Genomic DNA, 19,751 nt, shown 5'->3' on the forward strand with positions numbered 1-19,751 from the left:
TCCTTATCTCTTCATCATGCTCATGGAAGTTCTCTCCCGACTTCTAGATAGGGCTGAATCAAATGCTGACTTCAGGCTTCATCCAATGTGTGCTACCCCCAAGCTTACCCACCTTCTGTTCGCTGATGATTTATTAGTCTTCTCGGATGGGTCAAGAGCTTCTACTGCAGGGATCAAGGGCGTTATGAATCTGTTCAAGGATTGGTCTGGTTTGGATACTAATCAGGCTAAGTCGGAGATTTTTTATGGTGGTTACTCGGACTCTCAGGCCACCGTTCTTAGTGATTTATCGGGATTTCGACGTGGAGCTTTCCCTACAAGATACCTTGGGTTACCTCTTAGCCCAAAAAAGATCTCTGCAGCTACACTGCAGCCTTTCCTTGACCGTATAACAGCTAAGCTTCACTCTTGGACTGTGAAATATTTATCCTTTGCCGGTAAGGTAATGATGATCTCCTCGGTGATCTATGGAATGGTTAATTTTTGGAGCTCTGTCTTTGTGCTACCTAAGGGGTTTTATGCTAAGGTGGATTCATTATGCTCTGGCTTCCTCTGGAAAAATAGCACAAATTCTGCCGCTGGTGCAAGGGTCTCGTGGAAGCATATATGTACTCCTAAGAAGGAGGGTGGTCTCGGCATTAGGTTACTTGAAGAGTTTGAAATGGTTTTCAGGTTAAAGAGGCTTTGGTTATATTTTTATGGTTCGGGCTCCCTGTGGGTTCCCTGGCTCAGAGAAAATAGATTTGCTGGCAGGAGTCTCTGGCTTATCAATGACTCGCCAAGGTTCTCAAGTACTGTGAGAAGTATGCTCCAGCTTAAGGATCAACTTCATAACTTTCTTCATTGCAGCATCGGAGATGGTAGCACAGCCTTGTTTTGGCATGATTACTGGACTGAGCTGGGTCCTTTGCATCAACTCTTTGGATCCTCGGGTCCTCGTTCTCTAAGAATTCCTCTCGGTGCCACCGTCTCTCGGGCGGTCAACAATGGTCTCTGGAACATCCCTTCAGCTCGCTCTGACGACGCGGTGACTCTCCAGATCATCCTGTCTACAATGGCGGTTCCTTCTTCTAGTAGCAGAGCTGACGTTTATCTATGGAGAAACAGCGCTGGAGGGTTTGGACCAACCTTCTCCTCTCGGGTTACTTGGGAAAGGTTGCGATTAACAAGACCTCAGGTTCAGTGGTATTCGGTGGTTTGGTTCAAGGAAGAAATTCCCCGCTGCTCGTTCATTTGTTGGACAGCTATCCTTGGAATACTTCCCACTCGGGATCGTTTGATTTCTTGGGGCTTATCGGTGCCACCAGGTTGTGTTCTCTGCTCTTTGGCTGATGAGTCTATAGCCCACTTGTTTTTTCAATGTCCATTTGCGGTTGCTACTTGGTCTCGTTTCTGTGGCAGGTACCTGGCGTCAACTCCTTCCTCACTCGCTGATGTCGTTCTCCTCTGCCAGCAGCTCCCTGGACCTCATGCTTCCCGTGCTGTGGTTGTGCTCAAGCTCATAAACCAAGTGATCGTCTACAATCTCTGGCGTGAGAGAAATGCCCGCATCTTCACAGCTGTATCTTCGACTCAAGAGGCGTTTTGGCGCTTGGTGGATCGTGCTATTAGAGATAGGTTGCTATCATTATCGCGGCCTTCTACTACTGCTCCATCACCTTCCCTGCTTGAGCTCTACTTTTGGTTTCTGTCTCCCTATAGTTAATGCAACTCTCTCTATATTGCTCTTTGCTCCTTTGTTCTTTCTCTTTTCTGTTGCTCTCTTTTATTTCTGTTGTAATAAGTTGTGATTCACAACATTGTAAACTCTAAAAAGGTATAAATCTTAACATTTAGACCAAAAAAAAAAGGTAAAGTGTGAACTGAGATGATGCAGAAACCCAAGACAAAATGGCGGGCCAGCTTTTGTCCTTCTAACACACCACGAGACAATCATTCAAACTAACCCAACAAATAATAAAAAAAAATTATTCATCTAAGAAACAAATCTATATATCGAAACAACACACATAAAGAAAAAAAATCTATGGAGATAAATTTTTAGATTTTGTATGTTACCATTATTCTTTTTTTTTGAGTATGTTACCATTATTCAAGCTGTAGAAAATATTCATTATCGTGTTTTTTTTCTTTTAAAATTGGAATTTATTACCGACATTTACTTGAAAATAGTTTTGGCATTTTGCATGTATTTTGTACTATACAATATAGAATGTATATGCTGAATTGAAACAAATGGAAATCTCCTCGACATCGGAAAATGTGCGATGATTACCAAACTCTAACGAGCCATTGTTTAAGACGACAGTTTATAGACAATACTTTCTCAGGATTTTGAACAGGGAAAACTTTTAAAATTTTGTTTTTGCATCCATATAGCGAGTAAAGAAAATTTAAGAAAATACTCGTATGAGTATTAAACAATAAATGCAATCCTGGGTGAACTAAGTTTAAAGAAAAAATGATTTGTTGTTATATAAAAATTTATTTTATTTTTCAACAATCTGAGTAGCCGAGCCGCCGGCTTGAGATGCAGTAGCCACGTGTTATGCTGACGTGCCGTGCTCTATATGGCTGTGTCTCATGCATTTGACGTGAGTCGACCAATCAGAATTCCCTGACAGCTAATCTTTCAGCTTTCATACCGACTCGATCTTTTGTGCCTAATTTCCGCTTATAATTCGTATATTCTTACACGGCGGGCTCATTAAATCATGCCTCAATACATATTTTTCAACGATAGCAATATAGATAACAATGGGTCAGATATAAATGACTGAACAACCCTCGAGTTATCCGTCGGCAGTGCTGCGTTGTGTCTTCTGTTCTCGTCTGTTTCCTTCTCAGATTTTTGAAATGTCAATTTAAGAAGAAGAAGAAAAGTAGAGAATCGGTGAGAGTGAGGGAGGGAGCTATACGCCCCATCCCGCGAGAGCATTGTTAGCCACTTTTGAATCTTCCAAACCAACTAGGACGTTTCAGTCAGTCTTCAATTTTTTTTTTGGATCATACCAATATGTTACAAAAAAAAAAAGAAAAGAATGTATGCATTCGGATTGTTTGGTTGAATGCATTGGGATTCTAACTTGGAGCTAGGACTCGGCAAATTATCCGCTAAATTGATTCGATCCGAAAATTCTGGATATCCGTAAAGTTTTGAATCAAATCAAATAGTAAAATATGATGTTCATAAAAAATGAAGTTAATCACAAATATTATTTTTTAGAAAATCGGATATCTGATCCGGTCAATATATTTACGGATATGTAATGTAACTGCATATACAAACTATTATATCTATACATATTCTATGATATAATTTGGTTAATTTTTATCTTGAGTTTTTTTCAAATTTTTGTTTAGGTTATTATATATTCAAATTATTTTTTATGTCGAGCCAAATGTTAGCATACAAGTTTTTTATAGGCTTGTAATTGTGAACTTTGCTTTACAATTTATGTTAAAATGGTTAGTTTTTTTTTTCCGAACTGACAATGTTAAAATGGTTAGTTTGTTAGTATGATATTATTATTTTTATTTTAAATTGATATTAAGAAAGTTTGTTTATTTAATTTTAGTGTTATATATTATTTTTATGTATGACTTTTTTAATATAACTAACGGATAGAATAAATAATCGCAGATATTTTTGAAAAATTGGATATCCAGAAGTGTGGATATCCAAAAAAAATCGATTCACAAATCTACATATTCGTTTGAGACCAAACAGATTTAAGGATACCGGGAACTCACAATTACGTTAGAGCAGGGAAAGTCATTCAGTTTTGTCACGATGTCCGTAATATGGACTTGTAGCTCCTTTCACCTTTTAACCGACTTTTCTTACAGTTAAAACGACCATCACGAATTTGGTTTCAAAAAAAGAACAAAATCAACTAAATTTGTTACTTTGTCTTGTATATAAAAAAAGTATCAAATATAATAAATGTGAACAGTTAAGAATAGTATATGAGACAAGAGGACGTGGTCACTACTATTATAGTGTTGACTCTTGAGAAGTGAGAACCCATAATTTTCTGTGATTTTAAACCCACCTTTATTGAGAGGCCCATTACTATTACATTTAACATATCATTTGTCTGAAATGGGTGTTTGGTCTGGTTCTCAAATGAATTGGGCCTAAAAATGAGGCCTTTAGATTATCTAATAGTAAATTTTCTTCTGATATAGGCAGGCCACATTGTTTTGTCGTTGTTGTTGTTGGTTGTGGTTGGTAAGGAAGGGAATGGCGATGGTTGGGCAGCGTCCTCGGCGTGTTGAAGTCACGGCGGCGTACATGATACTCGTAATAATAGTGGTGGTAGTCAGCGATCTGTCAAACTGTGTGAGAGCCGAGAAGTCGGTGTCGGCATTCGTGCAGAACGCCATATTGTCCAACAAGATTGTCATCTTCTCCAAGTCCTACTGCCCGTATGTTTGTCCCCAAATCTGAATTAGGAGATTCATATTAGTTTTAATTAGAATCTGAATTTTGATTGAAGGAAGCTGTGATTTTTTTGTGTTTGGTTTTGACTTTTTTTTTTTTTGTTTTTTTTTGTTTTGGGCGTTAGGTATTGCTTGCGCTCGAAACGAATTTTCAGCCAACTTAAGGAACAGCCTTTTGTTGTGGAGCTTGATCTCAGAGGTATCTGACCTTTCTTTTACATGAGGATCTCTTTTTTTTTCTCAAAAAAAAAAAAAAGAAAACTAACTTGTCCTTTTTTTCTGTTGGTGTGCAGAGGATGGAGATCAAATACAGTACGAGCTTCTGGAGTTTGTTGGTCGCCGTACTGTCCCGCAAGTTTTTGTAAACGGCAAGCATATTGGTGGATCTGATGGTATGACTACAACTCTTACCTCAAAGTTTTGAAACAAAAAGAAGTTTTAAAGTAACTGCCCTTTTTCTTACTTCAGATCTTGCAGATGCTGTGGAGAATGGTCAGTTGCAAAAGCTTCTTGCTGCTAGTTAGACTTTTTTTAAGAAGCTGGAATGGATTTGATCATGGAACCTTATGTGTTTGTTATTTAGGGGAATCTTTGGTAGTAAACTGAATCAAGGAATTGCTCTTCACTGACTTTTAATAGCTCCTTCCTTATATAATAAAAAAGTTATGATGGTATAAACTCTTTTTATCTTGATCTGTTATTGTATTGATCTGCTGATTGTTTGGCTTATACATCTCAGCATATTTTGTGTGCTTTATTAGCGAATGGTTCAAACGGCAATGAAAGAATAGCAAGTACAAAAAAAAACAAAAGGAATCCTTTGGTTTTCTCCTCTTGGTTCTTGGAGAAAGTTGGATGAATGACCCTATTAGTGTAAAACCTGAGATCCTACTATTTGGTTGGAGGTTGTTTTAGGCGTTTCAGAACGTTTTCATAAACAATGAAAGTGATGGAAGAAGCAGGCACAGTTTTCAAAAGATTAGCAGTTAAACCCTTGTAGAAACCTCTGAGACCCTCGAATCTGCAGATTCATGAACAAAGTTTCGTGTTCAATAATCACAATTTTCAGATACAATCAAAGGCCAATTAAAATACCTGGCGGTTTCTCTTATGACATGTAAGCTGTCTATATATCTTGGCATTCCGTTGGGACTAGGTCTTTGCTGAACAAAAAAACAACAGAGGAATGTTCTATGACAATCACAACTCAGAGATAATGATGGTAAGACTCAAAAAGACAGGTGGTACCTGTAATCTTGCTCGAATAACCTGAAATGGATATGTAAGAAGAACTGCAGCGACTTTGGAGGAGCCCCCAAGTGCAGCATAGTCTCTCGAGTTCTAAAGAAAACAAAGGATGATAGTAAACTAACCAGTAGAAGAGCAGGGACAATACCCTTGTAGAACGCCCAGGGTCCTTCCTCTTTCATTATAGTTCTAAAGGCATCTGTGAAATAATTCACAAACCTTGAGAAGAAAGAAGACTTAGAAGAATGAAGAATTGAATTAGTTTTTGCAGACCCAATAGGCCAGAGTATGGTGGAGTTTGATGAAGAGGTGTCTGAAGCTGTAATCTCGTTTTGACAAGCCAAATAGGATTTGTGGATAGGCAGACCTGAAAGAAAGAAAGTATCATAATAAGGTTGAGATAAAAGAGATAGAGATTGAGATTGAGTGAGAGTTAGGTATGCAGACCAAGGCACCAGCTTCAGCAGCAGAAGCAAGATGAAGAGGAGGGGTGAGTTTATCATCGTCCCTGCCACTAGCGTATCTCTGTTTGGCTCTTCCATAACTAGAGATAGAGAGATAGATGTTGGATTAAGCTTGAAGTAAAACTTGAGGAGCAAGCAACCTAATCCTATTGAGTTATAGATTAGGAAAATATCTATTTTGCTAAACCTAATGATTTTAGGAAATTATGAGTTCTATATATTAAGATGCATATGTGATGCATAGCGTGTGGTTTTATGATTTTGTGATCTTGAGTTTTTGAGTTGATTAATAAGAGAGGGACTTCTTGTTAAAGTTGTGATTCTATATTTGGTATCAGAGCAAATAACTAAGAACGAGAAGCTACAACAATGGGAGAACCAAAAGGAGAGATCGTGTTGCATAAGGAATCAAATCCAACTACCATAAAATTTCCGATGCTGAATTCTACTAATTACACAGTTTGGGCAATGAGAATGGAGATAGCTCTTCAGGTCAGTGATGTGTGGGAGACAATAGAACCGGGCATCGATGACAAGAAGAAAAATTATTTGGCGACTGCTTTATTGTTTCAATCCATACCAGAGGCCTTGATCTTAACCATCGGTCGTCTTAAGACAGCAAAGGCGGTGTGGGATGCAATAAAGGCAAGACATGTTGGAGCTGAACGAGTTAGAGAAGCTAGATTATCGACCTTGGAGGCAGAGTTTAATAAACTTAAGATGAAAGATGAAGAAGACATTGATACCTTCGCTGGGAGAATCTCAGAACTCTCGTCTAAGTCAGCTTCCCTTGGAGAAATTATTGAAGAACCAAAACTTGTGAAGAAGTTTCTCCAGAGTCTACCAAGGAAGAGATATATTCAGATTGTGGCATCAATTGAGCAGATGCTAGACCTAAAAACCACCAGCTTTGAGGACATAGTTGGCAGGTTAAAAACGTATGAAGAGAGAACGCACGAAGAAGATGAAGAACATGTTGATCAAGGGAAATTGATGTACGCTAATTCTGAATCTTCTCAAGAAAGTTATGGTCGAGGCAGAGGACGGCTTGGACGTGGAAATTACCGAGGACGTGGTCGTGGTAGATACAACAACTTCCAGCAGCAAAGAGAAGCTTATCGACAAGGAAGCCCGCGTGATATATCACACATCACCTGTTTTAAGTGTGACAAACAGGGACATTACGCGAACGACTGCCCAGATAAGCAATTAAAGTTGCAGGAAGTTTCTGAGAAGGATGATGATGATACTCAAGGAGCAGATAAATTGATGATGCACGAGGTCGTCTATCTCAATGAGAAAAAGGTCAACCCAAGCACCTTCGAATCTGATTATGACAATCAAAACCTATGGTATCTCGACAACGGAGCAAGTAATCACATTAGTGGAAATCGTATGGCTTTCTATATGATTGATGAATCAATTACTGGAAAAGTGCATTTCGGAGACGACTCACGTGTTGATATTAAAGGAAAAGGATCGATTCGATTTGCTCTCCCGGGAGGAGCTAAGAAAATACTAAGTGATGTATACTACATTCCAGCTTTGAAGAGTAACATTGTGAGCTTGGGACATGCAACAGAAGTAGGTTGTGAGGTACGAATGAAGAATAATACTTTGATGATGTTTGATCGCCTGGGACATCTCATGATCGAGACCACACGTTCAAGGAACCGACTATACAAAGTCAGCCTGCGAATAGATGCCATCCAGTGTCTTCAGATTACATTTACAGAGTCATCCAAGTGGCATGCACGACTTGGTCATGTTAACATAGAGACAATGAAGTTGATGATAAACAAAGACCTTGTCACCGGCATTCCCAACATTGAAGTTGCAAAAGAAACATGTGCATCCTGTTTACTTGGAAAGCAAGCCAGACAACCGTTTCCTCAAGCAACTCAATATCGAGCATGCCAACCTTTAGAGCTTATCCACGGAGACCTCTGCGGGCCCATTACTCCTGCTACGCCAGGACAAAAGAGATACGTGTTTGTTCTCATAGATGATTTTTCGCAATATATGTGGACGGTTCTACTAAAAAAGAAAAGTGAAGCATTTGAAAGCTTTAAAAGCTTTAAAGCGATGGTTGAGCAAGAAACAAAAGCTACAATACAAACATTACGAACGGATAGAGGTGGTGAGTTTACATCTCATGAGTTTGAAGCTTTCTGCGCTAAACACGGTATCAAAAGACATCTCACTGCGCCTTACTCTCCACAGCAAAACGGAGTCGTCGAAAGACGGAACCGTACACTACTCGAGATGACTAGGAGCATACTAAAACACATGGGCGTTCCTAATTATTTGTGGGGAGAAGCAGTGCGACACGCTACCTACCTGATCAACAGACTCGCAACAAGATCACTCGATGGGCAGACACCGTATGAAGCTCTCCGCTGCAAGAAACCAAACCTCAATCACTTGAGAATATTCGGATGCGTGTGCTATGCGAAGACAGACTCGGTGGGTAGAAAGAAGCTTGATGATCGTTCAAGGTGTTTGGTACATCTCGGGACGGAACCTGGATCTAAAGCCTATCGGCTCTTGGATCCAACGACGAGGAGGATAGTAGTAAATCGTGATGTTATTTTTACAGAAGATGAAAGATGGAACTGGAGTAAAGAAAAGCAGAAAGACGGGTGTAAATTTGAGCTGAAGATAAAAGGTTTCATTGATAGTGAAGGAACAGAGGAGTTCTGTGAGAATGAAGATGAAAGGGTTTCAATAGATGAAACTGGAGAAGTAGACGGAGATGAGGAGGAGGAAGAACAAGAAGAGTTTGTTCCTAGAAGATCACAACGGTTGACCAGGCCACCTGCTCATCTAGACGACTATATCCTCCTTGCTGATATAGAGTCTGAACGTTTGCTCATGGTCATTAATGATGAGCCTTGGAGCTTCGCAGAAGCTAAGGAGTTACAGGTCTGGATTGATGCATGTGTTGATGAGATAGCATCCATTGAAAGGAACAATACTTGGATACTTGTTGAGCTGCCTAAAGGAGTGAAACCAATCGGGCTGAAGTGGGTCTTTAAAATCAAACGTAACGCCGATGGGAGCATCACCAAATACAAAGCTAGTCTCGTGGCTAAAGGATATGTTCAGAAACAGGGGATAGACTACGATGAAGTGTTTGCTCCGGTTGCAAGAATGGAGACGATTCGTTTGGTCATAGCGTTAGCTGCCTCATCTGGTTGGGAAATCCATCACATGGATGTAAAAGCGGCTTTCTTACATGGTGATCTGAAAGAAGACGTGTATGTCTCTCAACCCGAAGGATTTACAGTCGCCGGACAAGAGGGGAAGGTGTACAAACTAAAGAAGGCGTTGTACGGTCTCAAACAAGCACCAAGAGCATGGAATGTTAAGCTGAATAAAATTCTTGTTAGCCTTAATTTCCACAGGTGCTCAAAGGAGCCATCGCTCTACAGAAGACGAGATAGGACGGACCTTCTGATCGTGGTAGTGTATGTAGATGACCTACTCATAACAGGGTCTTCTTTGTCGGCAATAAAGAGATTCAAAGAAAGTATGGCGATTGAGTTTGAGATGAGTGATCTTGGGAGATTGTCATATTATTTGGGAATTGAGGTACATCAGTTCAGTGGAGGCATTACAATGAAACAGAGTCGATATGCGTCAAAGATACTTGAAGAAAACGGTATGGGAACGTGTAACTTGAGCCATATACCTATGGAGTTCAACTTGAAATTGTCTAAGGCGCCTGCGGAGAAACCCATTGATGAAACAGAGTACAGAAGAAACATAGGCTGCCTGCGATATCTGATACATACTCGTCCTGACTTGGCTTTCAGTGTTGGGCTACTAAGTCGTTATATGCAAGAACCTAAAGAATCACATGGTGTGGCGTTAAAGCAGATACTAAGGTATATTCGCGGAACTAATTCTCATGGGATTATGTTCTGTCGTTCGTCGAAGCTAGAGGTGGTTGGTTTCAGTGATAGTTCACATAACGTAGATGAAGACGACGGCAAGAGCACATCTGGTCACGTCTTCTATCTTGATGACAGTCCGATAACGTGGTCGTCACACAAACAAGAGATTGTAGCTTTATCATCCTGTGAGGCTGAATTCATGGCTGCCACAGAAGCAGCAAAACAAGCAATATGGATACAAGAGATGCTGGGTGAAGTCGTTGAAAGAAGCTGTGAAAAGGTGAAGATAATGGTGGATAACAAGTCTGCAATTGCACTCACTAAAAACCCTGTTTTCCATGGTCGAAGCAAACATATCCATCGCAGGTTTCATTTTATTCGAGAATGTGTCGAGAAGGAACAAATTGAAGTTGAGCATGTACCAGGAAGCTTGCAGAGAGCTGACATATTGACGAAGTCACTGGCAAGAACCAAGTTTGTTGAAATGAGGAATTTGATCGGAGTCAAGAACATGGATGAAGAGAAGCTCAAGCTTATGGGGGAGAATGTTGGATTAAGCTTGAAGTAAAACTTGAGGAGCAAGCAACCTAATCCTATTGAGTTATAGATTAGGAAAATATCTATTTTGCTAAACCTAATGATTTTAGGAAATTATGAGTTCTATATATTAAGATGCATATGTGATGCATAGCGTGTGGTTTTATGATTTTGTGATCTTGAGTTTTTGAGTTGATTAATAAGAGAGGGACTTCTTGTTAAAGTTGTGATTCTATAATAGAGAGAGCGATTTATGTAATTGATTCAGATCATTTAAACCAAACAGAATCTCATTAGCGTAAACAAAATCATAAAGAGAAAAAAAAGAAGAAGTAGAAGGTCCAGGAAAGAGTAGAAGCGATGACAGCAGGGAAGAAACCTGCATAAAGTCCTCTCAATCCCTACGGAGGGAGGATTAGAAGAGAGTAGTTATATATGAGAGGGAGGAGCCTCAAGGAGAAGATTAATTGCATGAAATGAAACATGTTGAAGAAAGGGGATTTTGTTCTCTTTAAAACCTCGAGACGGGAAATGGTGAAGAGAGCGTGAACTGTGTTCTTGTACGTCGGCACACTATCGCTTATCCCTCCTCTCCCTTCCTTCACTGTTACGTTACCAATCAATCAAGTAAAAAACATTGACTTTTTTTTTTCTTTTTTGAGTGGAAAAAAATGAGAGACCTTGGAATCTGGTACGAACAACATCAAGTGGGTGCATCGCAGCTACGGTGCCCAATCCTGCTACGGCCCCTGCGGTCGCATTTTCCCACTCCCAAGGCGTCGCCCCCATTCACGAACCAAATACCGACCTCTATTGGGTATACAGAGGTATCCGGAAGTTTTATTACACATCCGGTGAGTAAAGAGAGCAAAAGGACAGCCGATGATGAAACATTATTCGTCTCCGACAGTCAGACCGTGTGTGTTTCTTCAATACGAGACCCGTTTTCAGTCGTTAGTGTTCTTCGTCAGCTAATAAAAAGACCCAAATCCAAATTTACTACTTTTTTTTAGGGCCCATATAGCTGCAAAGTGCAAACCCAACATCTGCACTTCTTTTATTACCCGCCAACACTTTTTAACATTCGACCCTAACTTTTTTTTTGTATTACTCCTCCTCATAGCATAGCATCCCCAATACTTTACTTTGATCAATATCATCATGACCTATGCTATTATTCACGTTAATAAATTGTAATCGTTTAAATAAAGAAAACACCAAATACATTTGTGCCCATACACTCGAAACGAAACACACAATCTTCTTCCTTCTTCCCAAACCAAACTCATACAATACACACAAATTTATACAAATGCAAAAATTAAAGCCAAAAGAAGCAAATGCATATGAACACTCAACCATGACTGACTGGTTACATTTCGCATAAATATATGGGTTTCATTAATAAGCATGGTTAACCCTCCGACAGATTCTCCTGATCTCTCCCCTCCCTCCCGTCAATGGTGATATATTCCCCATCTTTACCATCGACTTCGCGAACTGCTCGAAGAAAGCCTCTTGATTCTCCGCATACAGCTTCACCAGCTCTCTCGACTCCCTGTTCTTCGTGAACAGCACCTCGTCTGAGCTCAATAGCCCTTTGTACATTATCAGGTTCTTGAAGTAGTGGTTGTCGAATTTGAAGGGCGTCGCAAAGTCTAGGAAGAAGAGTTTTTGGTCACCGCCGGATCTAGGACATTGCTTGCGCAACCCGTATGCGTAGTATTGGTTTAGGGTTTGATCAGGCTTTCCGTTGCCAGATTGGTTGTATAACCTCTGTCGGAAACTTGTACACCTCGAGTTCCCTATGGTGTGACTTCCTGCATATCATATACGTACATAATAATAAAACGTTATATAACTAAGGACTTCTAAATATTACAAGGAAAAGCAAAGTTCTAAGGGAGTTTTATTTTTGCTTTTCAATTAGCTAGCAAAGATGGATGGATGGATGTGTATATACCAGAAAGAGAGACAAGATCAACGAGAGTGAGGCCTTGACGCTTGAACTTAGTGAGGATGGTTTGAAATGTGCTGTTTGGAGCAGGAATGTCGTTGTTGGAACCACTCAAGCTTGCTCCTCTCGCGTCTCTTCTCCCTAGTGGTACTTCCCAGCTCGGCCCACCTGTCTGTATGCATATATGTTCATGTCTCTAACTAATTAGTTTTTTTTTTTTATAATCAAATAATTTGTCCTTTTCTAATAGTTAATGAATAATGATGACTTACAATGACGGTAGAGTCTCTAGCGGCGAGAGCCAAGATATCAGCACAAGAAACTGTTTCAGGACACTCTTGTTCCAAGGCTTGTTTGATTTCTTCTATGAGTTCGAAACCACGGGCTGAGTTTCGGTTAGGGTTTGATCGTTTCTCGCTGATTATGGTTCCACTATTGTCCAATAGTATGGAAGCATCACACCCCTGGAGCGTCAATCACAAAGAGAAAATATATTAAGATTAATTGGAGTATTTAATTATCCTATAGCTAGTTAATGTTTGAGAAGTTGCTAAGAATGAGACCTTGACGAAACAATCGTGGAAATGGAGTCTGAGCAAGGAGGCAGGCATGCGAGGATCCTGTGCGAATGCTTTAGCGACAATAGACTGAACAATCTCTTGAGCTTTAGGACACGAGTGGTCGTAGAATTGAGGGAAGAGATAGTCTCCACTTCCGTAAGCTTTGGAACACGAACAAAGAGGAGATAAGGCAATAAGGGAGATAGCTATGATAAGAATGTTCAATGGCACGGCCATTTTTGAGAATTTTTCTTTCTTGATGAGTACTCGATCGTTGGAATTTAATTTGGTTTCTTGTATAACTTGATGATTTTGTTGTGATGGAAAAGCAGCATTTATAGAGTAGACTTTGTAGACGTTTGAAAAAGACGTTGGAGTTGGTAACTAATCTTAGATATATATTGGGTTAGATGGATACATTATTCTTTTAAGGATTGGTATATATGAGTACAGGATTTGTTAGATTTTTTTTTTCTTTTTGGTATTACCCATCAATAATGATCACCTTAATTATTTATGCAACTGATATCATGATGTTTTTACTTGTGTTCTAGTTTGAGTTTGCATTCACAAAATATTTCTGATTGCATAGAATAAAGAGAGAGAGAGAGAGCGAAAATGTGCCAACACCTTACAAAGGAGACAAGAACAAAAATAACTCTTAAAGAGTTTTGTGGTAAATTAACCCAAAAATAACTGAAATCCCAGTTGTATTGAACCCTTTCATTTAGTCAATACTTTTACCAAACATAGTATAGTTGTTTCTACGGATTAATGATTCATCAAATAGAGAGATTAACGTGAAGAAGACCTAGTAAAACAATTGCGTGTTGTATTAGTCTTTTTTAAACTTTGTTGACATTGACGAGATCAATAAAGAAACAATGCTAACTACGATTTTTACAACAAAAAAAAATTCCCAACTACGTACTATTGTGCAAACAAAGTAATAATTTTATGGTGTGCTTCGGGTTGGTCGAGTACGACAAGGACAATAGTAAACGGTAGATAATGACAAAACCATTGAGAAACAGCTTCAACTGCTCTCCTTTCGCTAAACCAAACAATCTTATATTTTTCCTTTTGTTTTCGTGCAACAAAAGTGAACAAATAAGTTTGTTTTCGTGCAACAAAAGTGAACAAATAAGATAAATGTGGCCAAACAACGTTGGTGTACGTAGACTATTCAATAGTTCTATTTTTTCCGATAGTTTTTGTTTTGGTGTTTTTATTCAACTCGATAGATTATCAATAGTTCTATTTTTCTGATAGTTTTTGTTTTGTTGTTTTTATTCAACTCGATAGACTATCAAAAGCTATTGAATCTCTGTGTTCGAAATTTCTTTGGTCGGGGAACATCTTGTAGTTTTTGTTTTGTTGTTTTTATTCAACTCGATAGACTATCAAAAGTTATTGAATCTCTGTGTTCGAAATTTCTATGGTCGGAGAACATCGACAAGAGAGGCATAGCTAAGATAGGCTGGCCAACGGTGTGTCTCCCAAAAGAAGAAGGAGGACTCAGGTTACGCAGATTATCAACTTGGAATCAAGTCTAGTGCCTAAAGTTCATATGGATTCTTTTGACTTCAACTTCCTCGCTATGGGCTGACTGGCACAGATCGGTGCATCTAGAGGGGCGTTCTTTTTGGTCCATTAAACCATCCTAGTCTGACTCCTGGGCTTGGAAAAAACTCTTGAAACTTCGCCACCTTGCGGTTCAGTTCTGTCACTCAGTTGTGGGTAATGGGAAAAATACAAGCTTTTGGTTTGACGCCTGGACTCCGCTAGGCCAGCTTATTGACTACATCGGGCAAACGGATCTGAGAGCGCTAAGAATCCATAAGGAAGCAATGGTGGCAGACGCAATCAGTGATTCCACTTGGGCATTACCTCACCCGAGATCCGAACAGGAAGTTCATCTGCACTCTCATCTTACAACTTTATCTCTGCTTTTAGAAAATGATATTGCTGATGCATATATTTGGCTGATGCATATATTTGGGTTGCTGGTGATTCTCCTCTTACTGTTTTCAGTTCGGCTGCGACATGGGAGGTGTTGCGACCAAGGCAAAAGGTTCAGGATTGGGTTGATGTTGTATGGTTCAAAGGCTCTGTTCCGAAGCATGCGTTCAACATGTGGATTGCAAGCTATGACAGGATGCCAACCAAGTCAAGACTTGCGGACTGGGGACTTCCAATTTCTCCAAACTGCGCACTCTGTTCTGGTCACCGGGAAACAAGAGATTACCTTCTCTTATCTTGCGACTTCAGTGTGGAGATTTGGAAGGCGGTCTTCAGCAAATGCTCCCCACCTTCGGTTATGTTCACGGAGTGGTCCGAATTATTCTCATGGATCCGATCTTCTAGTTCACCCAAGTTTACTCTGCTGAAGAAGCTCACTGTGCAGACGGTCATATATCACATTTGAAGGCTGAGAAACAACTTAATCCATAATCAGAAAGTAGTCCCACCTTCCATTGTGTTTCAGGGAATTGAGAGGAAAATGAAAAACATTATTTCATAGTCCCACCTTCCATTGTGTTTCAGGGAATTGAGAGGAAAATGAAAAACATTATTTCATCTAGAAGACACAGCAAGTTATTTAAGTCTTTGATGACTTTATGGTTTAGACTTAGACCTTATAGTTTAGTTAAGTCTAGTAAAGCTAGCTTTTTTTCTAGGATTTTCGGTAGACTCATATTGTTTTTTTTTATTTTTGCCGAGATGGCTCTAAAGATTTTGTTTTGCAACTCTTTTCCATCATTTATATGATATTTGCAGTTTAGCAAAAAAAAAAATAGTTCTATTTTTTTCCGATGGTATTTTTTTGGTGTTTTTATTCAACTTCCAGAAAAAAAAATGTTTTTATTCAACTCGATATTCTTTTCCTACGCCTTCCATTGTTTACTTCAGTAATAAAATTACTTGCTCTTACATCTACAAATGAAAGCCCAATATATTATATCACTCTGGCCCAGTAATCAAATTCCTATTCGGCGTAAGAAAACGTTGAATACGAATCCAACTTCGGACAAAAGCCGTCACGAACGACGGTCGACATGGAGTTATATAACCAAATTTTAAGCTAAGATAACAAGGCAGTAGATAGATATATATCTATATATAGAGATATGAAAATACAGAATACTGTACCGTACATAGATCTTAAGAACATAAAAAGAGCCAAACAATGCTCCCTTGTACACTCATTAAGCCATAACACATCGAAGGACGTACACACATGAACACACACACACGCACACCTAAAAGTAAAAGGTCCGGATGACACTGTGTTACGAACTTTCCTTATTTTAATTTATATATATATATGCATACTCGTTTGTCCCAAAGTTTAACTTGTATAATTGCTTAATGATGACCACCACCGCCGCCGGGAAGCTTTTCCTTGATCTTTTCCATCATTCCCTTCTTCTCGTGGCGTTCACCGACATAGCCTCCCTCGTCATAACCGGTGGTAGTTCCCATCCCCATGCCTTGAGATTGACCAGACTGATCATGGTGACCTGGCAACTTCTCCTTGATCTTATCTGTTATTCCCTTCTTCTTCCTCCTCCCACCGTGTCCATCATCCTCCTACCATAATATAAAGATTATTAACACCTACATAATATACATACATACAAACTAAATATGCCTCATTTAAGCGTACCGAGCTAGAGCTGGATCCGGATCCAGAGCGGTGAAGCATTCCTCCCAAGCCACCACCACCACTTTCCTTATGGAGTTGCTCTTGGCCGTGGTGTCTACCTCCTGCGCCAGCTCCCAATGCTCCAGATCCAACCCCGTATCCTTCACCACCTGTCCCGTAAGTTCCACCAGTGGCTCCTCCACCTGTTCCGTAACCTCCTCCTCCGGTAGCTCCTACACCACCACCTGTCCCATATCCTCTACCGCCAATCGGGTTTCCAAACTCGTCCAGCTGCTGGATCGGATTTCCGTACTCGTCAGTGGCCTGAGCTCCGGGTCTGTTCTGGTAAGACGCCATCTTTATCTTCTTCTTCTAAGCAAACACTTTGAGCTTAGCTAAAACACTTTTCTGTGTCTGATATGATGAGACTTGGATATTGAGTTATGATTGATGAATGTTCGTAAGGCTCATGGCGGGTACTCTTTATAGGTCCAGTTCCGGATATGGATTAACCATTAAATTAATGAATCATTATAAGTGAAGCCACACGTGGCAGCAGTAGCAAATGTCGGCGTGGTGCTTCCAGACGCGTGTCCGGACGTAGACCGAACCGTTTATTACTTTTGATTAAAGAAACGGGATGGATATTTTTTCGGAGCTTTCAAAGTAGAGAGCCCGAGTACGTACGTGTTCATAATAATCCCATGATTGACAGGTTAATGATAACTAAAGTGGAGAGATCTCTTTTTCTTTGTGTCGGTATGGCATTACGTTGTAGATATTAGACACGTAACCCTTATCCCTGAAAACGATGCGTCTTGTCCATTGTTTCCATACAACGACGAAGAAGATTGGGTGTATTCGAAGAAACCTTCTTGGATCTCAGAGATTTGGGCTCACTCTTATTGTAAAGGCCCGAAAAGTCACTTAGTAAGAAGCTCATGGTTTTAAAATAAAGGTCCTTTTCTATATACTCCACTTACCCAAAATTATCCGTGCTATCTATCCGTGTTATACTCTCCACTTACCAAACCATGCTGTGGAATCGTATTTTCTTTTACGTTATAGGAGTTTCTCTCCTCTCTGCAGAGGCGGCTCTTAGTAGAAGCGAATGAAACAACAGCTTGCGGCCACCAAATTATTAAACAAAAACCGGCCATATTATTTTAAAATCTTTTGATGGTCTAGTGGTTAGTTGTGTGACGTAACTATGTGCGAGAGGCTAGGTTCAAATCTCATTCTGTGCATATTTAAAAAAAAAAATTCCAGCCATTTTTTTGTTTTGGGCTTGTGGTCTTAAAAAGTTTAGGACCGACTCTGCCTCTCTGCACCAGATTTGAAAATGGGGTTTCAAGATCTACTTACGTACAGAGGACGATTTCACTGCGAAGAAGCTGGAGAACCTTCTCGTTAGATAAGGTCGTTCAAGATCTATCCCATAGCTCTAGGCCTTTTGCTAGTTATGGACCTTATGGTTTAGAGCACCTTTGGTTGATCACTATATGGAATTGTTATGCACAAGTTACTTTTATTTATCGCCGGATCTACATGATTGGACGATGGTGGTTATATAAGATAGTTTTTTTTCTTCTAATAATTAATAGAACATTTGATCGTTGCAACATCAATTACATCACCTCTCTTACGACTCTCAATGATATATATACCATTATATATTAATTAATATCATGTGAAATCATACATTGGGGCCAAGTGTTCGGAAACTATGCGTTGTACAAGACCCTTGCTTATCATAAACTTACTATTTTCCAAATTGATATGAAATTAAATAATGATTGGGATAAAGTCTTGTCTTATTTTAATTATGCAACTAGATTTTGATCCACGCTTAAGAAACGCAGATTTGTGTTTTCAATTATTAATTTGATTATTTAAAAAAAAAACAGTGCCTGAATTTCATTAGTTTTAAGTATATAGTTTAAAATAAAAGGGTATGTGATTCATTAGTTTTGATTCATTAAAATTAGTTTTCTAATAAAAATATACTTAAGCAAACACAGATTTTAAGTATGGTAAAAGTTCGGTAATGTATAACGAATGGTGAAGGTTTATGTAGCTGATACTGTTAAACATTAATAAAACAATATTAATTGTGTTAAAATGATGAATATTTGAAATAATTCTTGCGGTTATTGTTAGGTTAATTTTTGTTGGATGAAATGAGTCTTGTATAGATTATTAGATTAATGAGATATGTTTAGAGAAGATTATAATAAAATATATGTGATATATTATTTTCGTGTAGCAAATTATATGATTTAATAAATTAACGTATATATCTCGTATAATTGTTTCATCTACAGATAAGATGTGGCCTAGTAAATAAAATTATGGACTAAATGATTGTTGGAGAAATTTAAGTATACTTATTGTTAGTTAAAATATTATGGTAAGACCAAAATATTGTTAGTTAGTGAAAGGGTCTAACAACTGTATATAAGTAGATTTTTTGGACTTTTTTCTTTTAATAGTATAGTATGACACTTCTGACATTTCTTTAATTTATATGCAAATCAAGATTTTAAAGAATTAAAGTATAACATTGTTGTTTTGGTGAAAAGCTTATCTGATACCATCACGGATTTAAAGTTCACTTTCAAGTTTCAAGTTAGGGTTTATAGTGTCGTGTATAAACATATATATCCATGTTTTCTAGGGAGTACAGTGTAGGTTATTTATAAAGATAATTCTCAAAATAGTAATGGTAACATATATACTTGCGAGTAAGAATTAATATGTGAAATTCTAATTAGTTAGAACTCTGAAGACTTTGGTCGTGTGTGAGAGATATGTGACCCTCCATATCTGGTGAAGAAGGGTCCATGGCTGTCGAGGGCGAAAATATTTTGACGTTAAATAATTGCAAAAGGACAACATATTGAGGGTCCAATCAGAAAATACAAAAAAAAAATATGAAGAAACAATGATGTATTTGTGCGATGTGTCATTTGTTTAGCTTGCCTCCGTAAA

The 19,751-nt window shown here is 38.9% G+C and overlaps 5 protein-coding genes across 5 annotated transcripts; 2 read left to right on the top strand and 3 right to left on the bottom strand.

Moving 5' to 3' along the window:
* The first annotated feature begins 805 nt into the window (after positions 1-805).
* LOC108825428 (uncharacterized) lies at positions 806-1,705 on the top strand. The gene has a single exon (XM_018598719.2). It carries the CDS (start codon positions 806-808, stop codon positions 1,703-1,705), a length of 900 nt encoding a protein of 299 aa, XP_018454221.2.
* A 2,499-nt stretch (positions 1,706-4,204) lies between these two features.
* On the top strand, positions 4,205-5,175 carry LOC108824434 (glutaredoxin-C3). The gene is made up of 4 exons (XM_018597863.2): positions 4,205-4,431; positions 4,572-4,645; positions 4,740-4,838; positions 4,915-5,175. The coding sequence occupies exons 1-4, from the start codon at positions 4,247-4,249 to the stop codon at positions 4,968-4,970; spliced, it is 414 nt and encodes a 137-aa protein (XP_018453365.2). The 5' UTR covers positions 4,205-4,246; the 3' UTR covers positions 4,971-5,175.
* A 9-nt stretch (positions 5,176-5,184) lies between these two features.
* On the bottom strand, positions 5,185-6,259 carry LOC108824433 (folate transporter 1, chloroplastic-like). Its single transcript, XM_056993941.1, has 5 exons — positions 6,142-6,259; positions 5,968-6,061; positions 5,695-5,893; positions 5,542-5,604; positions 5,185-5,467 (listed from the first exon to the last, which is right to left on the bottom strand). Exons 3-5 carry the CDS (start codon positions 5,874-5,876, stop codon positions 5,338-5,340), a joined length of 375 nt encoding a protein of 124 aa, XP_056849921.1. The 5' UTR covers positions 5,877-5,893; positions 5,968-6,061; positions 6,142-6,259; the 3' UTR covers positions 5,185-5,337.
* Positions 6,260-11,782: 5,523 nt separating this feature from the next.
* On the bottom strand, positions 11,783-13,410 carry LOC108826107 (peroxidase 72-like). Its single transcript, XM_018599484.2, has 4 exons — positions 13,115-13,410; positions 12,824-13,015; positions 12,558-12,723; positions 11,783-12,414 (listed from the first exon to the last, which is right to left on the bottom strand). The coding sequence occupies exons 1-4, from the start codon at positions 13,346-13,348 to the stop codon at positions 11,996-11,998; spliced, it is 1,011 nt and encodes a 336-aa protein (XP_018454986.1). The 5' UTR covers positions 13,349-13,410; the 3' UTR covers positions 11,783-11,995.
* A 2,803-nt stretch (positions 13,411-16,213) lies between these two features.
* LOC108824118 (dehydrin Rab18) lies at positions 16,214-17,224 on the bottom strand. The gene is made up of 2 exons (XM_018597481.2): positions 16,782-17,224; positions 16,214-16,705 (listed from the first exon to the last, which is right to left on the bottom strand). Exons 1-2 carry the CDS (start codon positions 17,115-17,117, stop codon positions 16,481-16,483), a joined length of 561 nt encoding a protein of 186 aa, XP_018452983.1. The 5' UTR covers positions 17,118-17,224; the 3' UTR covers positions 16,214-16,480.
* Between the last annotated feature and the right edge of the window lie 2,527 nt (positions 17,225-19,751).

The sequence above is a fragment of the Raphanus sativus genome, chromosome 9 (genome assembly GCF_000801105.2).
Source record: "Raphanus sativus cultivar WK10039 chromosome 9, ASM80110v3, whole genome shotgun sequence".
NCBI classification, from domain to species: Eukaryota; Viridiplantae; Streptophyta; class Magnoliopsida; order Brassicales; family Brassicaceae; genus Raphanus; species Raphanus sativus.

What these genes read in the sequence shown, in the direction of transcription:
- LOC108825428 (XM_018598719.2), top strand. Translation starts at nt 806, where the DNA reads ATGCTCCAGCTTAAGGATCAACTTCATAACTTTCTTCATTGCAGCATC.
- LOC108824434 (XM_018597863.2), top strand. Translation starts at nt 4,247, where the DNA reads ATGGCGATGGTTGGGCAGCGTCCTCGGCGTGTTGAAGTCACGGCGGCG. An exon ending in TTCTCCAAGTCCTACTGCCC is followed by an intron (nt 4,432 to 4,571) that starts GTATGTTTGTCC and finishes TTTGGGCGTTAG; the next exon opens with GTATTGCTTGCGCTCGAAAC. An exon ending in TGTGGAGCTTGATCTCAGAG is followed by an intron (nt 4,646 to 4,739) that starts GTATCTGACCTT and finishes GTTGGTGTGCAG; the next exon opens with AGGATGGAGATCAAATACAG.
- LOC108824433 (XM_056993941.1), bottom strand. Translation starts at nt 5,876, where the DNA reads ATGAAAGAGGAAGGACCCTGGGCGTTCTACAAGGGTATTGTCCCTGCT. An exon ending in TTATTCGAGCAAGATTACAG is followed by an intron (nt 5,605 to 5,694) that starts GTACCACCTGTC and finishes TGTTCAGCAAAG; the next exon opens with ACCTAGTCCCAACGGAATGC. An exon ending in GTCATAAGAGAAACCGCCAG is followed by an intron (nt 5,468 to 5,541) that starts GTATTTTAATTG and finishes ATGAATCTGCAG; the next exon opens with ATTCGAGGGTCTCAGAGGTT.
- LOC108826107 (XM_018599484.2), bottom strand. Translation starts at nt 13,348, where the DNA reads ATGGCCGTGCCATTGAACATTCTTATCATAGCTATCTCCCTTATTGCC. An exon ending in TCCACGATTGTTTCGTCAAG is followed by an intron (nt 13,016 to 13,114) that starts GTCTCATTCTTA and finishes TTGACGCTCCAG; the next exon opens with GGGTGTGATGCTTCCATACT. An exon ending in TGATCTTGTCTCTCTTTCTG is followed by an intron (nt 12,415 to 12,557) that starts GTATATACACAT and finishes TATGATATGCAG; the next exon opens with GAAGTCACACCATAGGGAAC.
- LOC108824118 (XM_018597481.2), bottom strand. Translation starts at nt 17,117, where the DNA reads ATGGCGTCTTACCAGAACAGACCCGGAGCTCAGGCCACTGACGAGTAC. An exon ending in CCGGATCCAGCTCTAGCTCG is followed by an intron (nt 16,706 to 16,781) that starts GTACGCTTAAAT and finishes ATATTATGGTAG; the next exon opens with GAGGATGATGGACACGGTGG.